Raw genomic sequence first — 20,902 nt, forward strand, 5'->3', positions numbered from 1 at the left:
CCTGTGTTGCAGTCTCAGAGTTCTATGATGGTTGGATCTTTGAATTCCCTGCCCCCACCAGCCCTCCTAACCCCCCCCCCCCTTTTTTGCTCTCTTTTTGGAAAAAAGGGGCAACCAAACTGGAAATTGCAGGAAGCTTGGGTGCTGTCATTCATGGATCTGCCTTCTGCAGAGATGAAAAGTTTTCTAGAGAACAAAACATAACCCTGAATTATTTCCCATGCAATTAGAGGTTTGGTTTTTGCATAAAGGTTACAATATTAAGTTACCTTGGTCAAGGCTAGTTTGGCCATTTACTGAAATCTAGCCTGATATATCATCAGTTAACATGAATCACCTAATAGAGTGGACTAGTATGATATTATTGCAAATAAGCATAGTTTATCCAAAATGTGGGACTAACATGATATAAAGTGATGCACTGAGTGTTACATTAGATTTACTGTGGACTGGGAAAAAAGGATTCTCTATCCGTAATAGAGTAGATGCCCCTTGTAACTGAAACAATATTTAAGCTATAATAGGTGTCTCACATGATTAAAACAACAGCCATAGTAGGAATAGAGTTCTATCCATGCAAACCTATATTCTATCTATTGGGAAATCCATCCTACATCATCTATAGAGTTGGGCATGTGCGTGGGAGTGGTGGGGATGGGTAAATGGTAGAAGATCTCGCTCTCGAGAGAGATCTTGACCATCTCGGTGAGATCTCGGTCGAGATATACAATTTTTTGGCGTCAACTCGGTGGCCCATCTCGGTGGGTTTTAGGGTCTCAATTGGGTTGAAACTTGGTATTTAGCTTATTTAAGGCCTTTTGAACACATTGGTGGCCTTGGATTTGTTAGAAACAACCCTATGTATGATTTCTAAGTCTACCCATAGTGTGAAACCGAAATATAGTAGGATTAGGGAATGCAATGTTATACAACATGTAATATAGAACCTTTAAGGCATATAAATGAAAAGCAAGTATATCAAATGCATCAACTAACTTAAATGTTATCAAAATTCCATCCATATGAGTATCACAATCTCAATTTTCAAGAATAAAATAATTATACAACCATTAGAAGTTCTATATAAGTCATTAAATCATAAATTCATAAGACAAGTAGAGAATGATTGATCTTCCTTGTTGTAGATGTGCTAAGAGTAGTTGCAAGTGAAAATTCAGCCAAAATCCACAAAAAAGGTAAAAGTTGAGAGTTCCAGCGAGATCCAGGGCAAGATATGGCGAGATATAGAGAGATATGGCGAGATATGGCGAGATATGGTGAGATCTCGAGCAAGATATCCCAACTCTCTCCTCTCGCTCTCCATCTCGTCTCGCCAATGTGAAAAAACGAGATATCTCGCGAGATCTCCCACCATGATGGGTTAAATGATAAAAAAAAAAAGAAAAAGAAAAAAAAGGCTAACTTAATATAATAAATACCATGTTTCCTGCCTCATACTGGCCTGTTGAAGTGACATATTACAATGAAAACCTATTGGATCGAAGTCCCGACAAAAATTACTGTCTAAAAAATAAGCCCATCTTTATGACTTATCTGCATCAAGATTGCTCTTGTAAGAGTAGGATTTTAACTTTCTAGTTGAACTTGTTGTCAATGGAAGTTCTATACATTCATTGGGGATCTGGGATGTGCCTAAATCATTCACAGATTGTTACCTTCACAAGTAATTGTTCTGAGGCCTCATGACATTGAGAAAGAACCTTCTGTTTTTGTGGGAACCTAACGTAGGCTACAATTTAGGTTTATAATATTGTGATGCCGTGCTCTGTGGGACCCAGCCCATTAGTTTGAGAAGGAAATCTGGATGAGATATTATATAAAAAACTTGGGTTTCATCTTGGGGGAGTCAAGCTTGTTTATGTCTCTGATTGTTGTTGCTTCTATGGCTTGAGATGTTCCTATTTTGTTGATCTATCATTTTCTCATTTTCTTTGAGGATATCTAATTCAGGTATTTTATCAAACAATTTAGCTGTATCTGTGGGACCCATTCTTACCTCCCTCTATCTTTCTCTCTGTCTTAACACCCACACACACACAGAGACGGATGTACACAGTGCTTCAGCTGCTATTCAACTTAGCTAGATTGCAAATTTTGCTGTTAGATATTACTATTAGCTTCCTAATTATCAAGGTCTGTGTTTGGCAGAATATTTTCAGAATAAATTGGTAGAGACCATACAATTCATGGAAATTTTGAATTTGAAGGACAGTGTTGAGAAAGACACCTTTTTCCGTAAGCTTCCTAACCTGGCTGAACAACTTCCTCGCCCAATCGTGCTGAAGAAGGTCTAATACATGACACTCAAGCTTAGAACCTTGGTTTATCTTATCTTGATATTACATATTTACATTCCCCTGTTTATTTCCAGAATCCATGTTGACTGATGCTTTGATCTTCTGATTTTCTCAGTTACTTCCTTTAGTGGCTTCTGCTCTAGAATTTGGTGCAGCTGCTGCTCCTGCCTTAACTGCATTGCTTAAAATGGGTTCTTGGCTTTCGAGTGAAGAATTCAGTATCAAGGTGCTACTCTTTCAGTCTTTCAGTGGTTTGGCTTAATTTGAGGAAGTGACCAAGAATGTTCTCAACATTTTATTCTGTTCTTTTGATTGAAGGGGGAAAAAACTCAGCCTTTTCAGCTTCTGCAATGCAATTTCTGCATTGAACACTTGAGAAAGGCTCATAAAGTTTCTGATTTGTCTTTGTTTTTTGTAGGTGCTGCCATGTATTGTCAAACTTTTTGCCTCCAATGATAGAGCTATTAGGATCAGCCTTCTTCAACACATTGATCAGTATGGAGAGTCATTATCTGCTCAAATAGTAGATGAGCAAGTACGTAGTTAATGGTGAAACAGCTCTTGCTCCATAACACAAGTTCTAGTTATGTTGATGATTATATGTAAATTGCCATGATAGATATTTTACTTTCTGTGTAATCATATTTGATTCCTAGGTTATCTGGCTGATGCTTTGATCAGGTTTTCCCTCATGTTGCCACTGGATTTGCTGATACTTCTGCATTTCTTCGAGAGTTAACACTAAAGTCAATGCTTACTTTGGCTCCTAAGGTATGTTATCTTTTGTGGTTGCTTTTGAATTTGTTGTAAAATTGTGAAATACTTAAATTTCTTGGCATATGTGATCCTGTTGCGTATGAATAAGAGGCCAATATTTGTTAGATGAATATAGTCTAAGATACATGATGAAATGATTATTATCTTTCTAGAGACTGATAATAGTATCTTGTATAGACATAGACACTAACCTTATTGATTCTCATCCCAGCCTTACGCTATGCATCTGCTTCTTGTTGACTGAAACTAGATGTTTGAACTATTCTTTCGATTGCTTTTACTGGATGGTGAAATTCTTCTTGCTAGTTGTTACCCATCATGGTTATGTGGATATTTTCTGTGCATTCCTTAAGCCTCTCATAAGTTTTAATCCTTTCTCTGGCTCACTATTGCAGTTGTCTCAGCGAACTATTTCAGCATCTTTGCTCAAGTATCTTTCGAAGTTACAGGTATTTCTTAATTTTTTTTGGTAATATAGCTGATGAGCTTTTCTAGTTTCCGGTTTGTGTTTCTAAATGTGTAACTCAACAGTTGTCTAATTGTCCAGGTGGATGAAGAACCAGCTATAAGAACAAATACTACCATTCTGCTTGGGAATATTGCTGGTTATCTTAATGAAGGGGTCAGTATCAAAGGAAGTTGTATTCCTTCCTTTTCTTTGCTGTTACTATTTTACAGTTATTTTATTTATTGGTGGTTTGGCAAGTTGCTGAATGCTTCATCTACATTTCGAAAATATTGATATGAGTAGTTTTACATCTGGAATATGCGAAGCATGGTTTGAAAACTCTGTTTCGAGCCCAACTTGATCCAGCTTAAAAACCAAGTTGGACTGAGATCTCACTTAAGTGGTCAACTTTCTTTTGTTGTTGGCTGAATTGAAGCCTGGTTTAAATAGGAATCTAGCTGAGATGCCAAGATTTTACCAAGATACCTGAGACATTAACTCCTATCACATCTTATTTCAGAATCATCCACACTGACTTTTGGGTTTCAATGCCATTGCAGACAAGAAAGAGAGTTTTGATCAATGCGTTTACTGCTCGTGCATTGCGTGATACTTTCTCTCCAGCCCGTGGAGCAGGTGTGTAAATGTACAACTTTGGTTGATTTGTCTTTCCTCACATTCTCATCTATTGCATATTGCCTTTTATGTTAGTGACCTACGATATAACTTTCTGTTAGGGTCTTTGTTTGTGAATTTTGGGTTGAGATTCTTTGGGTTTGATGGGTTTGACGATTCTATATTTGATATGTTCTAATACAAATTTGATTATCTTTTGGCAGGAGTTATGGCTTTGTGTGCAACGAGTTCCTACTATGACATAACTGAGATTGGAACCCGCATTCTTCCCAATCTTGTTGTACTTACCATTGATCCTGATGGGTAAATGCCATCCATGTCTCATTTTTCCATCTTCAAATGATTTGATTCATGTTTCATGACTTCATCCATAATTCATGTGTACACTGGTTATTTCTTATTATGACTCGTGTATCTCATTTGATTTGTTCATTTTGTGGTGTCTAATCTCAACCCTGATTGGTGGATATCTTTTTGGTGAAATTGTGTTTATTATCCTTCTTTTGTATCTATAGATTCTTATTATGCCAAATACTGATTATTAGATAGTAAAGTATGCATATGAACTGAAATTTTTTGGAAAAAATTATATCTAGTTGATATTTTCAATGACCAGAAAACTCATTTATACTCTGGTTAAGATTGTGAAGTTTTTACACGTTATTTCAAATTTTATTGTATTTTTCAGTTTAAGGCTTTTCTGTTCTTGGACCTTTTTATAGAGATATATTAACAGTTCTGTTAATGTTTCTTTCTATCCCATCAAGGCAAGCTTACATTTGTATATCTTATAAACGTTTTGTGTATGCATAACATTTTCAGTATTTATGTGAAACAATTATAAACATACGACGCCATGTTATTTCAATCAATGACTTATTATAATTGTTTTCGTAGAATAACCTGAAAAATATAGTATGTTCTGTGTATGCCTGATCATAATTATTTTTTGTATTGAATTCCAGGGATGTTCGTTCGAAGGCATTTCAAGCAGTTGATCAATTTTTGCAGATAGTAAAGCAGTACCATGAAAGGGTGTGTGCTTTTCTCTTTCCTCTTGTTACATTGATGGGCATTTTAAGCAAGGCAAAAAAGATTGAAAATTTTTTTTGGAGGTCAATGTCACACTTAGGTAGGAAAATTCTTGTTTTTTTTTTTTTTTTTTTTTTGGATACATAAACGGGGTTAAAAAACCCAAATCAATTTAAAGAGAGCTGGTCAAACGATCCACCTGAAGGAACTCCTCTATACCTTGAGGGGGTTCTTGAAAGAAATGCGTAGAAGACTCCAATGTTGTTGTTCTCTTTGCCATCCAATCGGCAACCATATTTGCTTCTCTATTAGTATGCGTAGGAAAATTCTTGTTTAATCACAGTTCTTTGCAGATTTCAGTCATAGAAGATGGATGGTATTTTGTTTTTACAATCATCATGCAGGACAATAAAAGATAAAAAAAGAAAAGAAATTCTTTTCTCATTTATTGTTTAATTTCAGTTCTGATTTAAATTATACAACTGATTGTTGTATCTCAACCTTTTGGAGCATATTTATAGATCCTTTTGTGGCCTCTCACAGATAAATACAGGAGATTCTGATGTACAGTCAAACTCTGGAATCTCAGCAGTACGTGGAGATGCAGGTCTACTTGGGTATGTCAATGTGAAATTTACGTCACTTGAGGATTTCTATCAGCTTGTAAACCAGAGTTTGTTTTTACTTTATTCTTGTGCTTTTTTGATTATTTGATTTTACATTCCTATGATTCTAGTGGTTTCTTCTCTCTCTCTCTTCTCTTCTGTTTTTTTTTTGGTTCACGGCAGGGGGGGTAAAGATTTCCTTAGTAATTCACTACAACAAACTTCAGTACCAATGTGGTGACTAGTTCATATGTTAACAGAATCTCCCCCAGTACTTGTTCCAACTATTCTTGTTGGTTACTTTAATAGAGAAGTTGCTTTTCCTTTAGTTGTCTGTATGTTTTCAATGCTAAGTTTGTATGTGAGCTAAAAGTAGGAAGGGAAAGTTAGGGTTTAAAGTTCCAGCAAGATTTATAAATTTTCAGTATTTTGTTCTAGATAGAGGCTAAAAACATGGTGGAGAACAGATAAGAGAGAAAATAGAGTTACAAAAGAAACAGAAAACTGAAACCTAGAGGGTTTAATGTTAGTAATTTTTCTAATATGATCTAAGCTTAAACATTGGTTAGAAATGGCCTATTCATCCCATTGGAGATTATTTTTGATTAAGTAGGCTCCCTTTAGGTTAGTCTGCCTATATTTATTTCACTTTCTCCATGGTGAGAAAAAGTAAAGATTCAGTTGTTGGTTTACTATATTTGGAGTATTATTGCCAACCTTTCAGGGGGGAATGTAAGAACTATAAGTGGTTGTATTGTTTGCTTAAGTAAATAATGATAGTGATCGCACTGATCAAGATTAAAATGCAGGTGGGCTATGAGTTCGTTAACAAAGGGTAAAGCTTCTGAACATGCTCCACTGGCTGCAGCAAATTCTAACACCCCTCTCACTTCTAGTGCTTCCACTGCCAGCTCAGGTATGTTTACTTGATAGCTTCAAAAGAATTTTTTTTTTCTTTCCCATTTTTAACTTTTCGGGGTGATAAAACAGCTTCTGTGGTGTGATTCAAAAAATTGATCAACGGGCATTGGTGATGAGTTATATACCCCCCCCCCCTTTTTTTCCCCCTGGGACAAATTCTGTTTAGTGACTTGTGAGAGAAACCCTGTTCCTCTCTATAAAAAAGTGATGAGAATAATCTATTAATTGATAAATCATTAGTAGTTTTCTGCTCACTCTTTGTCCCCTTAGAGGTGCAGTTCTAATTTTACTGCATTTTTTAGCTTAGCAAGACCTTGATTAGAAAAATGTCAACTTCAAAATCATGGATTAAATATGTCTTTAGTGTTGACTTGTTCAATCACTATTTCTGCTACATGTGGAAGTGGGATATTGGATAGAAATGGAGGCATCCTTGGGATTTGCTAAATTCCAAATACAGTGTGCTCTCACAACCACAATGACTTTTGATTTGGGCATCCTTACTGTTGTTGTTGATACTCTGATCCACTTGACTCCTCCTCGCCCATGAAAGCTATGGGCTGATTTGGGTCATATTCCTAGGCTATTGATTGGGCGTCTACTTTTGAGAATGTCTTCAGCCTGCATCATCTAGAAACTGGCATAGTTGAGGACCACAGTGGGAACATCAGCCACTGTTATAGGCTTGATTCTAACCTAGGACCTTTACCATGGTCTGCTAAGCCACCTTCCTGCTATGTGCATACCTTTACTGTGTCACTTTGGTTAATATTGAAGTATTATCCCAAATTATTTCTGAATTTACCAGTCTTAATCTTGTCAGATATCAGACCCTTTGTACTCCAGTCATCCAAACTCAACATTGAGGTTCCAGCTAATTATCAGCTGGTGTTAAAAATTCCAGCCGGGATAAAACTGGTCACATTTAATGGATGAGAAGTTTTAGTTCGAACTAAACAGACCCACAGTAGATTTATATACTCTGGACAACAAGTTACAGCTCGCACTACAAAGTAGCCTCACCTACCCTGGCCCAAAAAATTTTGATCACTCATTTGGTTTGGATCCATTTTTGTCATCATTTGAGCTGATTTAGATGGTCCCTATTGTCACACCCCACCCAGCCGGATCCGGTCATTACCCGAATGCCCGTGGGGGTGATACACCGCAAGATCTAGGTTCAGTGACAAATCCATACAAAACATGATATAGCATAATTAAATGGACAAGAATAAATCAAGTACATACTAAGTACAAAACTGAAATAATGGTACAACCATCCATACTTCAAAATAAAAAATAACACGAGGAAAAGAAAAGAGAGTAACAACGCAAAAACTAAACTAGACTAGCCAATGGAATCCAACCAAAAGAAGCGAACCGGCAGAAGCTCCAGCGCCACCCTCGGTCACTCCTTAAGAAGACATACGAACGATCCTCCAGGAAGAAGTCCCAAACCTCAGCATAATCAATAGAAAAAAGACATATAAAAGGAATGAGTTCAACGAACCGAGGTCAACCAACACATACACACACATCAAAGATTCCACACCACACATATAACATGAATATCAACAATGTAATTAATGACAATGATATGATAGTGAATGATTATGCTCCTAACCTACATGAAGTCTCATGGTAGACACGCATAAGCATACACCGCCGGGCGGCTCACACTCCCCCACGCACCAAGCACGCCGGGGCCCCGGGTGGTAAAGCTCAAGCCAGGGGGAAGGTCACCACTCCCACACACCATTGGTATAAGATGCGCGTGTCAAGGATAATCTAGGCCCAAGCAAAGTCAATGGCTCGACACATAGGTCCGGATACCCTCACGCCTAGTGCCGGGCAATACCTCCCACCTATGAATGGAATCCTCAAGGAGGCATCCGTGGACCCCACAAACCGGCATCCACATATAAGGACAGGATGATCTCCAGCCTCCACGGGCACACCGGCGAGCGCCAGAGCCCACAATAGCAACCCTACCCCTAGATGATAGTGGGCGGACACACGGACCCACCACAACACACGGGAACCGCCAAACCCCCGCCGAAAGGGTAGTAGACTCAGAGGCACCAACCAAACACCAGACAGCCCTAAAAGTAAAAGTAACGGAAAGAGCCAAGGGCACCAAGGAATGCCCCAACCGCCTCCGGTACCAGGCAGAAAGCCCAAAGGGCACCCCACCCAACCACAAAAAGCAACAATAATACACTAGGGCAAGGGTGAACCCACAACCCTAGTAGAAAATACAAGGTAGAAGAAAAAAAACTCCCTCAACAATCACACCACATAACAACAAAATAGATCAAACAAGACAACACAAGTAATAAAAACATAAACAAGCAACAATAACAAAAGACATAAAATAACCACAAGATAATACTAAAGCAATACAAGATATCAATAATGAAAAGAACGACATCAACACAGTAATATAAAGTAAGAACCCACCACGCCCCAAATCCAAGAATCTACTCCCACAAAAGTGATTAAAGATATATTAACCTACATGCAAAAGAAAAAATCACAAAAGAGCCAAGGGTCAAAGGATATCCAAAACCCCACAAACCCAAAATAAAACAGGTAAAAATGGGTAGCTCAACCTCACAGGAATGGTCACAAGCCACCAACCGAAGAAATGAAGCAAAACGGAAAACAAGAAACAAAAGGATCCACGGACCTAAAAAAGACCAAAACAAAAGCCCCAAAGGCCAAACACCCGTGAGTGACCAGAGAACAAAACAAAACGCAAGAGGAAAAGCAACCCAAACCAGAAACAAAAAAAAAAAAACACAGGGACCACAACCACAAACCCCAAAGAGAAAAGAACACTCCCACAAAAGGAAGGAACAAAACAAAAAGGAAAGCAACCAAGAACCAACAACCCCCCAAACCTCAAAAGAAAGGAGAGAAAAACCACAAAAGAGAAGAAAGCAAAAAAAACAACCAAACGAAAGGACACGACACCCAAAGAAGAAACGCCCCGCCCCCAAAGCCCGCCCCCGCCCCAAAAACACGGAGAGATAAAACAAAAAGGGTAAAACCGAACCAAGCCCCAAAAGAAAAAGGGGGGGTGGCACCCAAACGCCCAAACCGGCAGGTGGCCCCAAACAAACCCGATTGATGATCTGCCGTGGAAAGTCTCCGATCTCGATTGTACTTCGCAAGGTCTCCACCGATCCGAATCCAAAATACCCCCCGGTACTCTCTCCTCAGGGGTTTGGTCATATAGGGTCATTCCAACATGTTCCAACCTCGGGCCGATGTGGTCCACTGTCGCGAAACAGGCTCGATTTCGGTCTAAAACCACGGGTTAAAGGGTAGAATCGGGGTTTCCCCTATAGAGAAATATTTTATTTGTACAAGAACAATCTCCATATTGCTTCATCGTAATTAATGTAATTGTTGAATCACTGATTTTGATTTCCTTGTTATGATAGTAGGTCTGGGTGCTCCAGATACAGGTCCTGTCCGTTCAAGTTCAAACAATGACTTCACAGATCAACCTGCTCCCTCTTCTCCATCTTCAACTGATGGCTGGGGAGAAATCGAAAATGGGATTCAAGAAGAAAATTACGGTGACAATGACAAAGATGGGTGGGATGATATTGAGCCACCTTCTGCACTTGCAAATATCCAAGCTGCTCAAAAACGGCCAGTTGCACTTCCAAAACCTCAAGGTAAAATAATCCACTTTGATGTAAAAGATAGTCTACTTTAGATTCCATTAATAGAAGCTTATTATAGGGGGCTTTGTGGGAGGCTGATGCCCTAGTATGATTTTCATCTTCTGCTTTTCTTGCTATTTATTTGCTGAAGGGGAAAAATATCAAGTACCTAAACTAATAGCTTACTAGTGACTAGAACTACAGATTTGTGACTTGACTAGTAATATGTTGTAATTAGTATCGAGCAATGCATTAGTTAGTTAATAGTGGGACGTGCTTAGGGCTGCATGCCCTGAGACCCAATAGACAACATTAGGGGCATGGCAGCACTGATCTGTTGCATGGTCTTTGGAGTTCACCATTGTCCAGAGTTGAAATGCAAATGATATGGAACCTAGTAGCATGCTTTATCTTTAGTTATTACTTAATTGGTGCTCAGCAGTGTCATGTCACCCTAGCTTGGATCTAATATCAGAATGGTCCTGGGATCATTTTTTATGAGAAGTTTAATATATGTAGCTTTTAAACTTTCATGTACTGTTTCCTTCCTTATTTTGAAGTCTAGATTTTTAATTAGGAATGGGTTCAGCTTATTCTTTGGCTTTATGTGCTGAAATTTTTGAATTTAGTCAATATTTAAGACATGATAGCTGGCTTCTGGAAACTCGCTTTCATTGCAAGCTTTGATGTCTTAATTGTTGGTAGTGGGTACTTCATTGAATTAAAGGGGATTTTCCTATTGTGCAGTTACAAATGTAAAGCCCAAAAATACAAAAACATATATAGATGAAGATGAAGAAGAATTCTGGGATTCAAAGGCTGCACCTTCTTCAAAGCCATCCAAACCCTTGAGTAAGCCTGTAGCATCACCAGATGATGACTTATGGGGAGAAATAGCTGCTGCTCCACCGAAAACAGTTGCCAAACCCTTGACTCTCGGCAGAGGTCGTGGAGCCAGGCCTGCCCCAAAATTGGGGGCACAAAGGATGAACCGTACGACTTCTTCCTAAGTCCAAAATGAGATTGCAAGAGTAGTCGAGGAGAGATTGACAGAGAATGGATCTGGGTTGACTTCTTCCCAAGTCCAAAATGAGATTGCAAGAGTAGTCGAGGAGAGATTGACAGAGAATGGATCTGGGTTGGGTTTCTTTTTTTACTTATGTTTTCTTAATCTTGGTTACTATTTTGGTTTTCCTCTTTGGTGGAAGGGTTCAGTAGATGATTTTATCCCATCTCCACAATAGTTGTAACATTCTTTTCACACATTTGATTTGTAAATTTTTGTTTCGAGTAGGTTTGTATTTATGATGGTTAACTTCTTATTGTGAATTTTTCTAGAAATGTGTGTAATTCTTTATAATGGAAGATCATTTTAGTGAACATATGAAATTTTCCTGCACATGAGTTTTCTACTGACAAAATGAAATGGTGACACCAGGTTGCTATTGTGGTTGTTAAAAGTTAAGCTTCTTAACAGCATTTCTACTCTGCTTTGTTCCTGTTTTCTTTCAATATAGGGATTTTTGGAATGCTGCTGGACATGGGTTCTATCACTAGTAGATAGTCTCCATGCATGGTTATTTGGTTTTTGACCCCATAACCACACAAGTGGAGATCCTCTCCCCCAAACTGTCTGTCTTTCCATCCCTCATCCTAACACGGGGGCCTGCCCGTGGTATCAGACCCATTGTGAGAGTGGGATAATGGGTGGACAGCCGCTGGGTGGAGAGGATCTAGACTCTAACTGCACATTGAGTTTAAACACGAAATCTAAGCCAACGACCTTGTCAACCATACGAGGATTGATTTGTGCATTCTGGATGAAATAAGCATTTTCAAGCCTTACAATTCTTTTGTTGTGTTAATTAACCATAGACGCTATGGTAACAACAATTTTACACATTTCAAGTGCATATTGCGTAATGACCATGCTTAACATCAGGTAGTGTAATGGTGGGTGGACAGTCTGCTGGGTGGAGAGGATCTGGATTCTGAGTGCACATCGAGTTTAAACATGAAGACTAAGCCACTGACCTTATCATTCATTTCCCTTTGAATAGAGGACACATGTTCATCAGTTACATCCAAAAGTTAAGATTAAATTTAAAAAAAATAAAAAAAAATTATATATTCTAAATCTTATCTCAATCTTGGATGTGACTGATGGACATATGTTTTTCGTCTAAAGGGAAATGGATGAACTAATGCGCCTGGTAAAGTTTCATCAACCATACCAAATTTCTTTTCTTCTCTTCTCTATCTTTTTTTTTTTTTTTTGGGAGGGGGGGGTGTGGGGCGCAAAACCATCCCACTTGTGTTTTTTTTTTGTCCAAAGGGGCTTATTAAGCCGGGATGGGGATATTAATATGCCTTAATAAGAGTCAAACCCACAACTTCGTCACTAAGAGGTGTTGGTTTCACCACTAGAACAGCTCTGCATTGGCAACCATCCCACTTGTTACTAATGATGAAAGGAGGTCTGGGAATGAAAAGTCACATTTATATGAAAACTTTTGAAATTTTGAAAATAAATAAAGTATTCAATACATAAAAGAAAAAGCTGAGCAATAGACTAATAGCTGATCCCAAGGGCAGTGTTTGAGAAACCGAGCAAGCAAGAGGCAATGAACATGAGAGAAAAAAAAATGTTCTAAAATGAGAGAAGACTATTTGGTTTTGCGAGAAGTATATTCTAGAGAGGCATATTGAATCACAGATGGAATCTTTTAACTCAAGTTTTGGATCTAATTTGCATCTGAAACCTATTGATGTGATTTTGAAAAGATTATTTCTTAATGAAGATACCTAAACTGAACTTGGATGTTATACTTGAAGGAAATGTAGGTATTACTTTAATAAAAATTATTTTAAATACTTCTCCAAATATGAAGTGGAAATTGACACATACACAGCTTATCTGAAGACACTAGCTTTTCTTTCGTTTTGGTAAGGGAAATTATATTCAAAAGCTAGGGGGATTCATGACCTCAGATACATCAGGGGTGGGTGTGAAACCATGAATAGAAAAGAGGCCAAACCTCTGTTTTACTTGCTTTTCATTCTCAAAATGTAAATGGGTTATTGATCTTTTGAGAACTAAAAAGCCATATCCAATGGAGAAGCAGAAGGACATGGAGATCATTTCAATTGGATGGGAAGACAGATTCAAGTTGGACACAACACAGACTTTTTCTTTTGCCTCTTACAATAGGATCAATCTTTGTCTTTCCACACCAGCAGAAGTATTTCTTCTTTCCAAAAGTATCTTTATAGTGTTTTCAGATTTTCATCCAGATTCCATCTTCCAGATTGTTGAGCTGTGGAGCAAATCCTTTGCCAGAGAGAAATGAATGGGTATTTTTTGAAAACAAATTCTGATCGTGATTTTTAAATGGACAACCAAGATTCTTTCTCCTGTGAGTCAAGTCTTCTGTGAAGTCATAGTGATGCAAATGGAATCTTGGCCGAATTGTCAAAAGTAGATTTACTCTGGCAAAAGAACCACTGCGTTGTCATTTGGTACTTTTTATCTTTTTCTAGTAATTCTGGTAAAGTCGCCTTTTGGGGGTTGCCAATCAGACCTTCCCCTTCAGTTTAGGAATTTTCTTTTTTTGATAGCTATATTTTATATAGAGGGTTTGTCCTTATCTCAAAGAGATTCAAATTCTTCAACTCTTGAGCTCATATTGAGAGATTTGTTTTGGGAACACGTGCTTCTTTATGTACTGGGGATGCAAGTAGAGATGCAACAGGGTCAGGCAGGGCTAGGCTTTTGCAATCCCAAGCCCAACTCTATATATTCTAATCTAAGTTTATTTTCATCCTGACCCTAATCAGGGCCAATGATTATTGTCCCTGACCCTAAGCCTACAGAGCCCAGTCAAGCTCATTTCCGCCCTAATTGGCATTGTCCTTGGCTCTGATTGACCTTATCCCTAGCCCTAATTGGCCTTATCCTTGACCCTATACCTAGCCCTGATTGATCCTATACTGCTTTGGCCCTGATTGGCCGTATCCTTGTCCATGTTCCTAATTCATTGATGTCAAATATTATGGACAAAATTAGGATAAGGATTAAGGCTAGAATCAGGGCTAGGATTAGTACAAAAAATCAAGGACGTGTCAGAATAGACTCAACGGGCCAAAGAATAATCACAGGCCCGCCCTTGGCCCTAACCCACCCTCAAGGCCAAAATCTTGAGTTGAAGCCTTATTCAAGCTCAGGGTGGGCTTAGGGTTGGTCAGGGCCGTCAAAGTCAAACTTGCACCCCTAAATTGGAGTATTACATAATAAAAGGTCAGGCGTCGCTACTTGTCCCCAAGTAATTCGAACACTGACCTTGTACTTGAAAGTGTTGATTTTTAACCAACAACTAAGCCACTCCTCGAAGTTTTCATATTGAGATATTAATCTTTGTCAATCAAACCAACCCTTCGGATTTAATTCAAGATTTATTGCATGGGGATCTAACATACTTCACCCTTCAGATTGTTAGGATCCCTAACTAAGTGTTCACTGTCATGGCGAGGAAGGTCATTAAACTTATCTTGCCGTGGAGACTTAAGTCCAATAATTCTGGTACATAATCAAAGTAATGGAGTAAGACTATTTGGTGCCATTGCAGACCAGTTATCCAATTAATAGGAGTTACCTCTTGCATCCCTCCAAAATCTGGAGTCGAATCAATCGCTGTCGATTCTGATCTAGATCTAATAGATCCTATGGATATAAAATCCGTTATAAGAACTCTATAATTGACTCTCAAATTTATGAAGAAGATAAGTCTTATAATTATGATCGTCATTATGTGATTTATAGTTTCTAAATCCAACTTCCCATAACTACCCATACAGACATTCCTTGGTTAATGGTCAAGGATATATTGATTTAGCTTTGTTTTCGAGTCAGTTCCTCTGAATTCGAGTCAATGTCTCTCTTTTCGTTGCCAAATTTCTCGTCCACCAATAATAGGTTTAAAGGTGAAACTTCTTGCTTAAGTCTTCTCTTTCCACTTTGGACCTTTTGAGATGTTTTCTTTTCTAAATTATATCATTTGATTACGAATTTTTCCTCATATACACGAATTGGGTACCCATTTTGTTGATTTGTTTGGTTGCTTCAGCATCTCTCCCTCTCAAACAGGGTGGCATATAGGAAATAATCGTTCTACCTTTGTCTAGTTTATTAATTAATCTCAGCAAATGCGGTTCTCATCAGCTTTTCAGAAAGGGTCCCCTTAATTAGTAACTTTGGAAGAAGTTGCCTGCATATAGGTTCTGTGTTCCATTCTGCTACTTTTTCCTCGGAGTTATTCCACCAGATTCCGAAGAACATGTAGCTTTGTAATAGGTTTTACATGGGTTCTGCGGATTCAAGGTGAGGAGGAAACAAGGGTCTTGTTCTTCGAAGATCAAGTAAGCATTCTTCTTCCTTCCATGTTCTTCTCTTTGTGTTCTTTCTTCTGATTACAATGCCTGCAGGAAGGAAAGCGAAATGCCAAAATCTTTCTTAGTGTTTGGGTTTCAGAATTAATAATCTGTTTTCTAGGTGCTAAATTCTATCGTTGTAGGAGAAAATGGAAGAACCCAAGTGGGTATTTATTTATCTAACATTTAAAACCCATATCATTGTTGTGACCATGAGAAGATTGATTTTATTTGCAGTTGTTGCCACAACCTGAAAAGATAAAGACTTGAATTGAAGGAACAGAACCCCAGGGCTAGCATGTTCTTAGTTTCTGGCGTGTTACGAATTTATTCGTACCTGGTGGATATGCAAATGACATATTGGATGCACCAGAGTGTCTGTTGATCTGGGTTTTTCATGGAGTGGAGATTTTGTTTGTTGTCTGGAGGGTAAGTATTAGCAGAAGATAGTAATTCCTCCGCAGTTAGGACGATGGAGACACCTCGGAGGAAGAAGATGACGAAACAATTGACAGGGAAACGTGAGGATACTCCCCTGCATTCGGCAGCACGGGCAGGCAATCTGTTGGCAGTTATGGAAATTCTCACTGGTACCGGCGAGGAAGCCCTGAAGGAATTGTTGTTGAAACAGAACCATTCTGGAGAGACAGCCCTTTATGTGGTAGCTGAATATGGTTATGTTGATGTAGTGGAGATGATGATCAAGCACTATGATATTTTATCTGCAAGCATCAAAGCCAAGAGTGGTTATGATGCATTTCACATTGCAGCCAAGCAAGGGGACCTGGGTTTGTTCTCCATTCAGTACTATTATATTTTCCTCCATTTTACATTAATCTTGAATTTGCTTATTGGTTATAAATCTTTCTTTTTATGTTAAAAATATCACAGAGGTTGTGAAGGTTCTGTTTGAAGCCCTCCCGGAGCTGTCTATGACTGTTGATTCATCAAATACCACAGCTTTGCATTCAGCTGCAGCACAAGGCCACATTGACATTGTAAAATTTCTCCTGGAGAAAGGTAGTAACTTAGCTACCATAGCAAAAAACAATGGGAAAACAGCCCTGCATTCTGCAGCAAGGAATGGGCATTTGGAGGTCATGAAGGCACTTCTTAGCAAAGAACCCGGGATTGCTGGAAGGACTGATAAGAAGGGCCAAACAGCTCTCCATATGGCAGTGAAAGGACTTAAACTTGAGCTGGTGGAGGAGCTCATCAGGACAGACCCTACTTTGATCAACATGGTTGACACCAAGGGCAACACAGTATTGCATGTAGCATCCAGGAAGGGTAGAACTCAGGTGAATATCTTCTTTACCCTGCCTTACTTTTTATGTACTTAACCTTGTATAGAATTTCATTCCATATAAATCTGATATCAGTTAAATTAGAGCTGTGTTTGGTAGGCATTCTAGATTGGTTTCACATTATTGCTCAATGGATACTGGTATTTTATCATCCAAGGAGGCAGAAGCGACCTAGAATATTCATCCAAATTTTAGACCTAGAATAGGGATACAGACCAAATGGCAAACTAAGAAAGATAAAGTAGGGAATGACCACATTAAGGCTGAGGTTAGAGTACCTCTAGCCTATGAGTGAATCACTTGAAATGTCATGGTTATGTACTTGTGTTCAATGGAAGAGTGATTTGATTTAAAATGAAGGAACAGGGGACCTAGGGAATTAGTTTATGTGAAGTGGTCATGAAAGACATTCATGGAGCTTAGGTCTCGTATGCTGTGTGACCTCAAATGGAGCTGCTTAACAATCCTATCTAGTTGGGATAAAGATGTATCATTGTTGATTAAGTCTGATATTATGTTCCCTTTAGTCATTTCAGTTCTGTTATGATTCGCCTCTTTGACGTCTAATGCTTTTGCAACTGGGTTGGTTCATTTTGCATAAATATTTGGCCTTGCCTTTTTGGCATTTCTCAGAAAACTCCCCAAAGAATCCAAGATCAATCAATGCATCAATTTGCTGAATAGGACCTTTGTTGTAATTTGTAAGACACCCCATGTTTCTGCAGATTGTAAGGGAGCTACTAAACCACAGTGAGACTGATAAAAAGGCTGTCAATAGGTCAGAGGAAACAGCCCTTGACACTGCCGAGAAAATGGGTAACTCTGAAGTAATGGTCATCCTACAGCAGCATGGTGTCCAGAGTGCCAGAGCAATAAACCCAATACAGAGGAACACAGCACGAGAACTAAAACAGACTGTGAGTGATATAAAGCATGAGGTCCATTACCAGCTTGAGCAAACCCGCACCACCAGGAAACACATGCAAGGGATTGTCCGCCGGATCAACAAAATGCATGCAGAGGGCCTCAACAATGCAATCAACTCCACTACTGTTGTTGCTGTCCTCATCGCCACTGTAGCTTTTGCTGCCATCTTCACAGTTCCCGGCCAGTATGTTGATGACCCAACTGATATTCCACCTGGGCTCTCCCTTGGGGAAGCAAACATTGCTAAAGGAGCACCCTTCCTGATCTTCTTCATCTTTGATTCCATTGCTCTTTTTATATCATTAGCAGTGGTGGTGGTACAAACTTCAGTTGTTGTCATAGAAAGCAAAGCCAAGAAACAGATGATGGCAATCATTAACAAGCTTATGTGGCTAGCTTGTGTTCTTGTGTCCATAGCATTCCTGGCATTGTCATTTGTGGTGGTAGGCACCCATGAGAGGTGGTTGGCAATTGCAGTCACAATCATTGGTACACTAATCCTGACAACAACACTCTGCACCATGTGTTACTGGGTAATAATGGACAGAATGGAAGACTCAAATTTAAGAAGCATTAGGAAATCATCTCTGAGCAGCAGGTCACGTTCCTGGTCCATGTCTGCGGTCTCAGAGACAGAGCTTCTTAATGCTGAATACAAGAAGATGTATGCAATTTGAGTGAGGTGTGCTGGTCAGCATTCATTTTGGTTCACCCCTTTTCTTTCTTGGGTCTAATTTGGCTTCTCAGGTTCTCTTCTATTCCACTGAGTAATTCATCAGATGTATGTTTCTGGTCAGGCCAGGTATCAAATATGATATCTTCAATGTCAATGCAACTGGACCAAGAGATCAAAACCACACTTAAAGGAAGACACATTATACTAGTGAAGAGATCATTTTAGCCTTGTGTCTCTTCTAAAAAAGATTAAAAAAATAAAACAAATAAAAACAGTAGTAAAATATATAGTATCTTCTCTTCTCTCACTGAATCAAAAAGCTACCTCATGATCCTTTACCATTTGCTGCAAATTAATCTTGACTGTAACATATTAATTCCATTTATTTCACCTTGACTTACTGATTGTTTCTCATTGAACATGTGAGTGTTTTGCATTTCATAGCCATCTGTCGGCTTGGATTGGATACCAATATAGGTTACTATTACTTTTTTTTTGGTGAAATGCATTGTGTTCCATTGTATAGATTTGAAATTGAATCTCGACTGCTAAATTTCAGTGGTTAAGATCAAAATTTCTGTTCAACCCAACCCATAGTTCTTAACAACCCATAGTTCTTATAAAAGCAAGATTCATATAAAATGGCCACCACTAACAGCCAAGCAAAAATCTTTTCTTCTGGGTGTTTATGTATTTTTCTTTTTTGCGTTATTTTGTATCTTTTTCAATTTGGCATACTTGTGTTTGATTGCATTTATCTTTTCTTCTGGGTGTTTATGTATTTTTCTTTTGTGTTATTTTGTATCTTTTTCAGTTTCTGAAGATCCATTCTTACCAAAAAAAAAAAATTTGAGAAAGTGGTAAAGACAAGTATGAACTTGAACTTGGGATTCTAGTCACCAATTTGTATTTTGTTTCAGTGCTTCAACATAGCAATTCACAAGGTTGAAGTAAGACCACTCTAGATCAAAGATAAATTGTTTTTTGAAATCATTAATATTTGGCATTGAAGATTGATGAACCATCAGGTTAGATCATAGATGGAGATTAAGGGATATATACAATCACAGAACTGTTTAATTAGGGAATTGGATCGGATAATAGTACTGAGCCAAAAACCCTAGAACTTTTCAGTTGTGACTCTCGTAAGGTTCTCAATCACCAGTTCTGTCTCCAACTCGAGATTAAAAAACTGTTAAAAGAAATTCTTAAACTCAGAAACGGAAATAAAATGGCAGAAGTTTAAAAATGATCGCCAGATCCAAAAAAAGGAAAATTTTCTAGGGTTTATGTTCGCGAATCAACCATGAAGAATTGGCGAGAAACCAAGGCTATTCAACAACCCCCATACCTCATTGAATCAGGAAATAAGAGTAAGACTCGTCCACACGTATAAACCTCAAAACCAAAAGTTGCAAAAAACGAAATCATGAACAAGCCTAGGAAGAGAGAGAACGAAGAAAAAAATCTTCAAGAATTTAGGTCGGATCCAGGCCCACAAATCATAAAACCACAAGGGCTTCAGTGCGAGCAGACATGAGGACCTTGTTTGTTTCATCTCTGTGCACACTACCATGCTTCCTTCATTACTATTCCAGAGCATCGGCTTATTGTACACAGATCCATTTACAGAAAGAAAATATTTCTCTAGCATTCGTGGTGAGAAGCATATCAACATTTTAACAAAATCGAAGAAACAGAAAATCTACATAGATGATAAGAAAAGAGAAAACCACAATCAATTCAGAAATCTCGAGAGAAAACCAAAATGATGCCAAGATACTAGAAAACTTATCTCTGCAATAGAAAACGTTTTAATGATTTAAAGCAAAAGGTGTGTATTTATAGGTCGAGAACAGAAGATTTTAGGGTTTTGCTTCAGCTGCGCTAAACCTAACCCTAAACTTAAAGAGTTAAAGACTTAAAGTGGAACTCTGTAAATGACGAAACTACCCCGCGTCCTCATTCGGTGTAACTCAGAGGAATCGGAGTCCGGTCAAGACTCAATAGTAGAAGATAATCCTATCGCCACCTGTCACCATTATGGGGGTTCGCCTTTTCAATATTTAGAGGTGGACCGTTCCCTCCTGAATGTGTGATCGAAATAACATCAAAGTAGGATTATTGAGCTTAGATTCTCTCCGTACAAGC

The 20,902-nt window shown here is 38.5% G+C and overlaps 2 protein-coding genes and 1 non-coding gene across 4 annotated transcripts in view; 2 read left to right on the plus strand and 1 right to left on the minus strand.

The window, feature by feature from the left end:
• The window catches only part of CTEXP (kinase family with ARM repeat domain-containing protein), a 43,406-nt gene extending 31,058 nt beyond the window's left edge, over positions 1 to 12,348 (plus strand). The window contains exons 9-21 of one of the 2 annotated variants that reach the window (XM_089165288.1): positions 2,170 to 2,309; positions 2,434 to 2,544; positions 2,737 to 2,853; positions 3,000 to 3,089; positions 3,491 to 3,544; positions 3,643 to 3,717; positions 4,104 to 4,179; positions 4,383 to 4,482; positions 5,145 to 5,214; positions 5,755 to 5,828; positions 6,626 to 6,732; positions 10,187 to 10,426; positions 11,162 to 12,348. In XM_089165288.1, the coding sequence (XP_089021414.1) occupies positions 2,170 to 2,309; positions 2,434 to 2,544; positions 2,737 to 2,853; positions 3,000 to 3,089; positions 3,491 to 3,544; positions 3,643 to 3,717; positions 4,104 to 4,179; positions 4,383 to 4,482; positions 5,145 to 5,214; positions 5,755 to 5,828; positions 6,626 to 6,732; positions 10,187 to 10,426; positions 11,162 to 11,424 (1,517 nt within the window). In that variant the 3' untranslated portion in view covers positions 11,425 to 12,348. The remainder of the gene's footprint in view (positions 1 to 2,169; positions 2,310 to 2,433; positions 2,545 to 2,736; positions 2,854 to 2,999; positions 3,090 to 3,490; positions 3,545 to 3,642; positions 3,718 to 4,103; positions 4,180 to 4,382; positions 4,483 to 5,144; positions 5,215 to 5,754; positions 5,829 to 6,625; positions 6,733 to 10,186; positions 10,427 to 11,161) is intronic. The other variant, XM_089165287.1, reaches the window with a different exon arrangement.
• Positions 12,349 to 15,550: 3,202 nt separating this feature from the next.
• LOC149007985 (ankyrin repeat-containing protein At5g02620-like) lies at positions 15,551 to 19,205 on the plus strand. The gene is made up of 4 exons (XM_089166517.1): positions 15,551 to 15,829; positions 16,079 to 16,629; positions 16,733 to 17,142; positions 17,874 to 19,205. Exons 2-4 carry the CDS (start codon positions 16,314 to 16,316, stop codon positions 18,750 to 18,752), a joined length of 1,605 nt encoding a protein of 534 aa, XP_089022643.1. The 5' UTR covers positions 15,551 to 15,829; positions 16,079 to 16,313; the 3' UTR covers positions 18,753 to 19,205.
• A 1,020-nt stretch (positions 19,206 to 20,225) lies between these two features.
• LOC149007986 (small nucleolar RNA snoR100) lies at positions 20,226 to 20,340 on the minus strand. Its single transcript, XR_016175397.1, has one exon. It is a non-coding gene; the product is annotated as a small nucleolar RNA snoR100 (small nucleolar RNA).
• Positions 20,341 to 20,902: the final 562 nt, after the last annotated feature.

This window comes from Hakea prostrata, chromosome 8, assembly GCF_041222555.1.
Source record: "Hakea prostrata isolate BN-2017 chromosome 8, UWA_Hpros_2, whole genome shotgun sequence".
NCBI lineage: Eukaryota > Viridiplantae > Streptophyta > Magnoliopsida > Proteales > Proteaceae > Hakea > Hakea prostrata.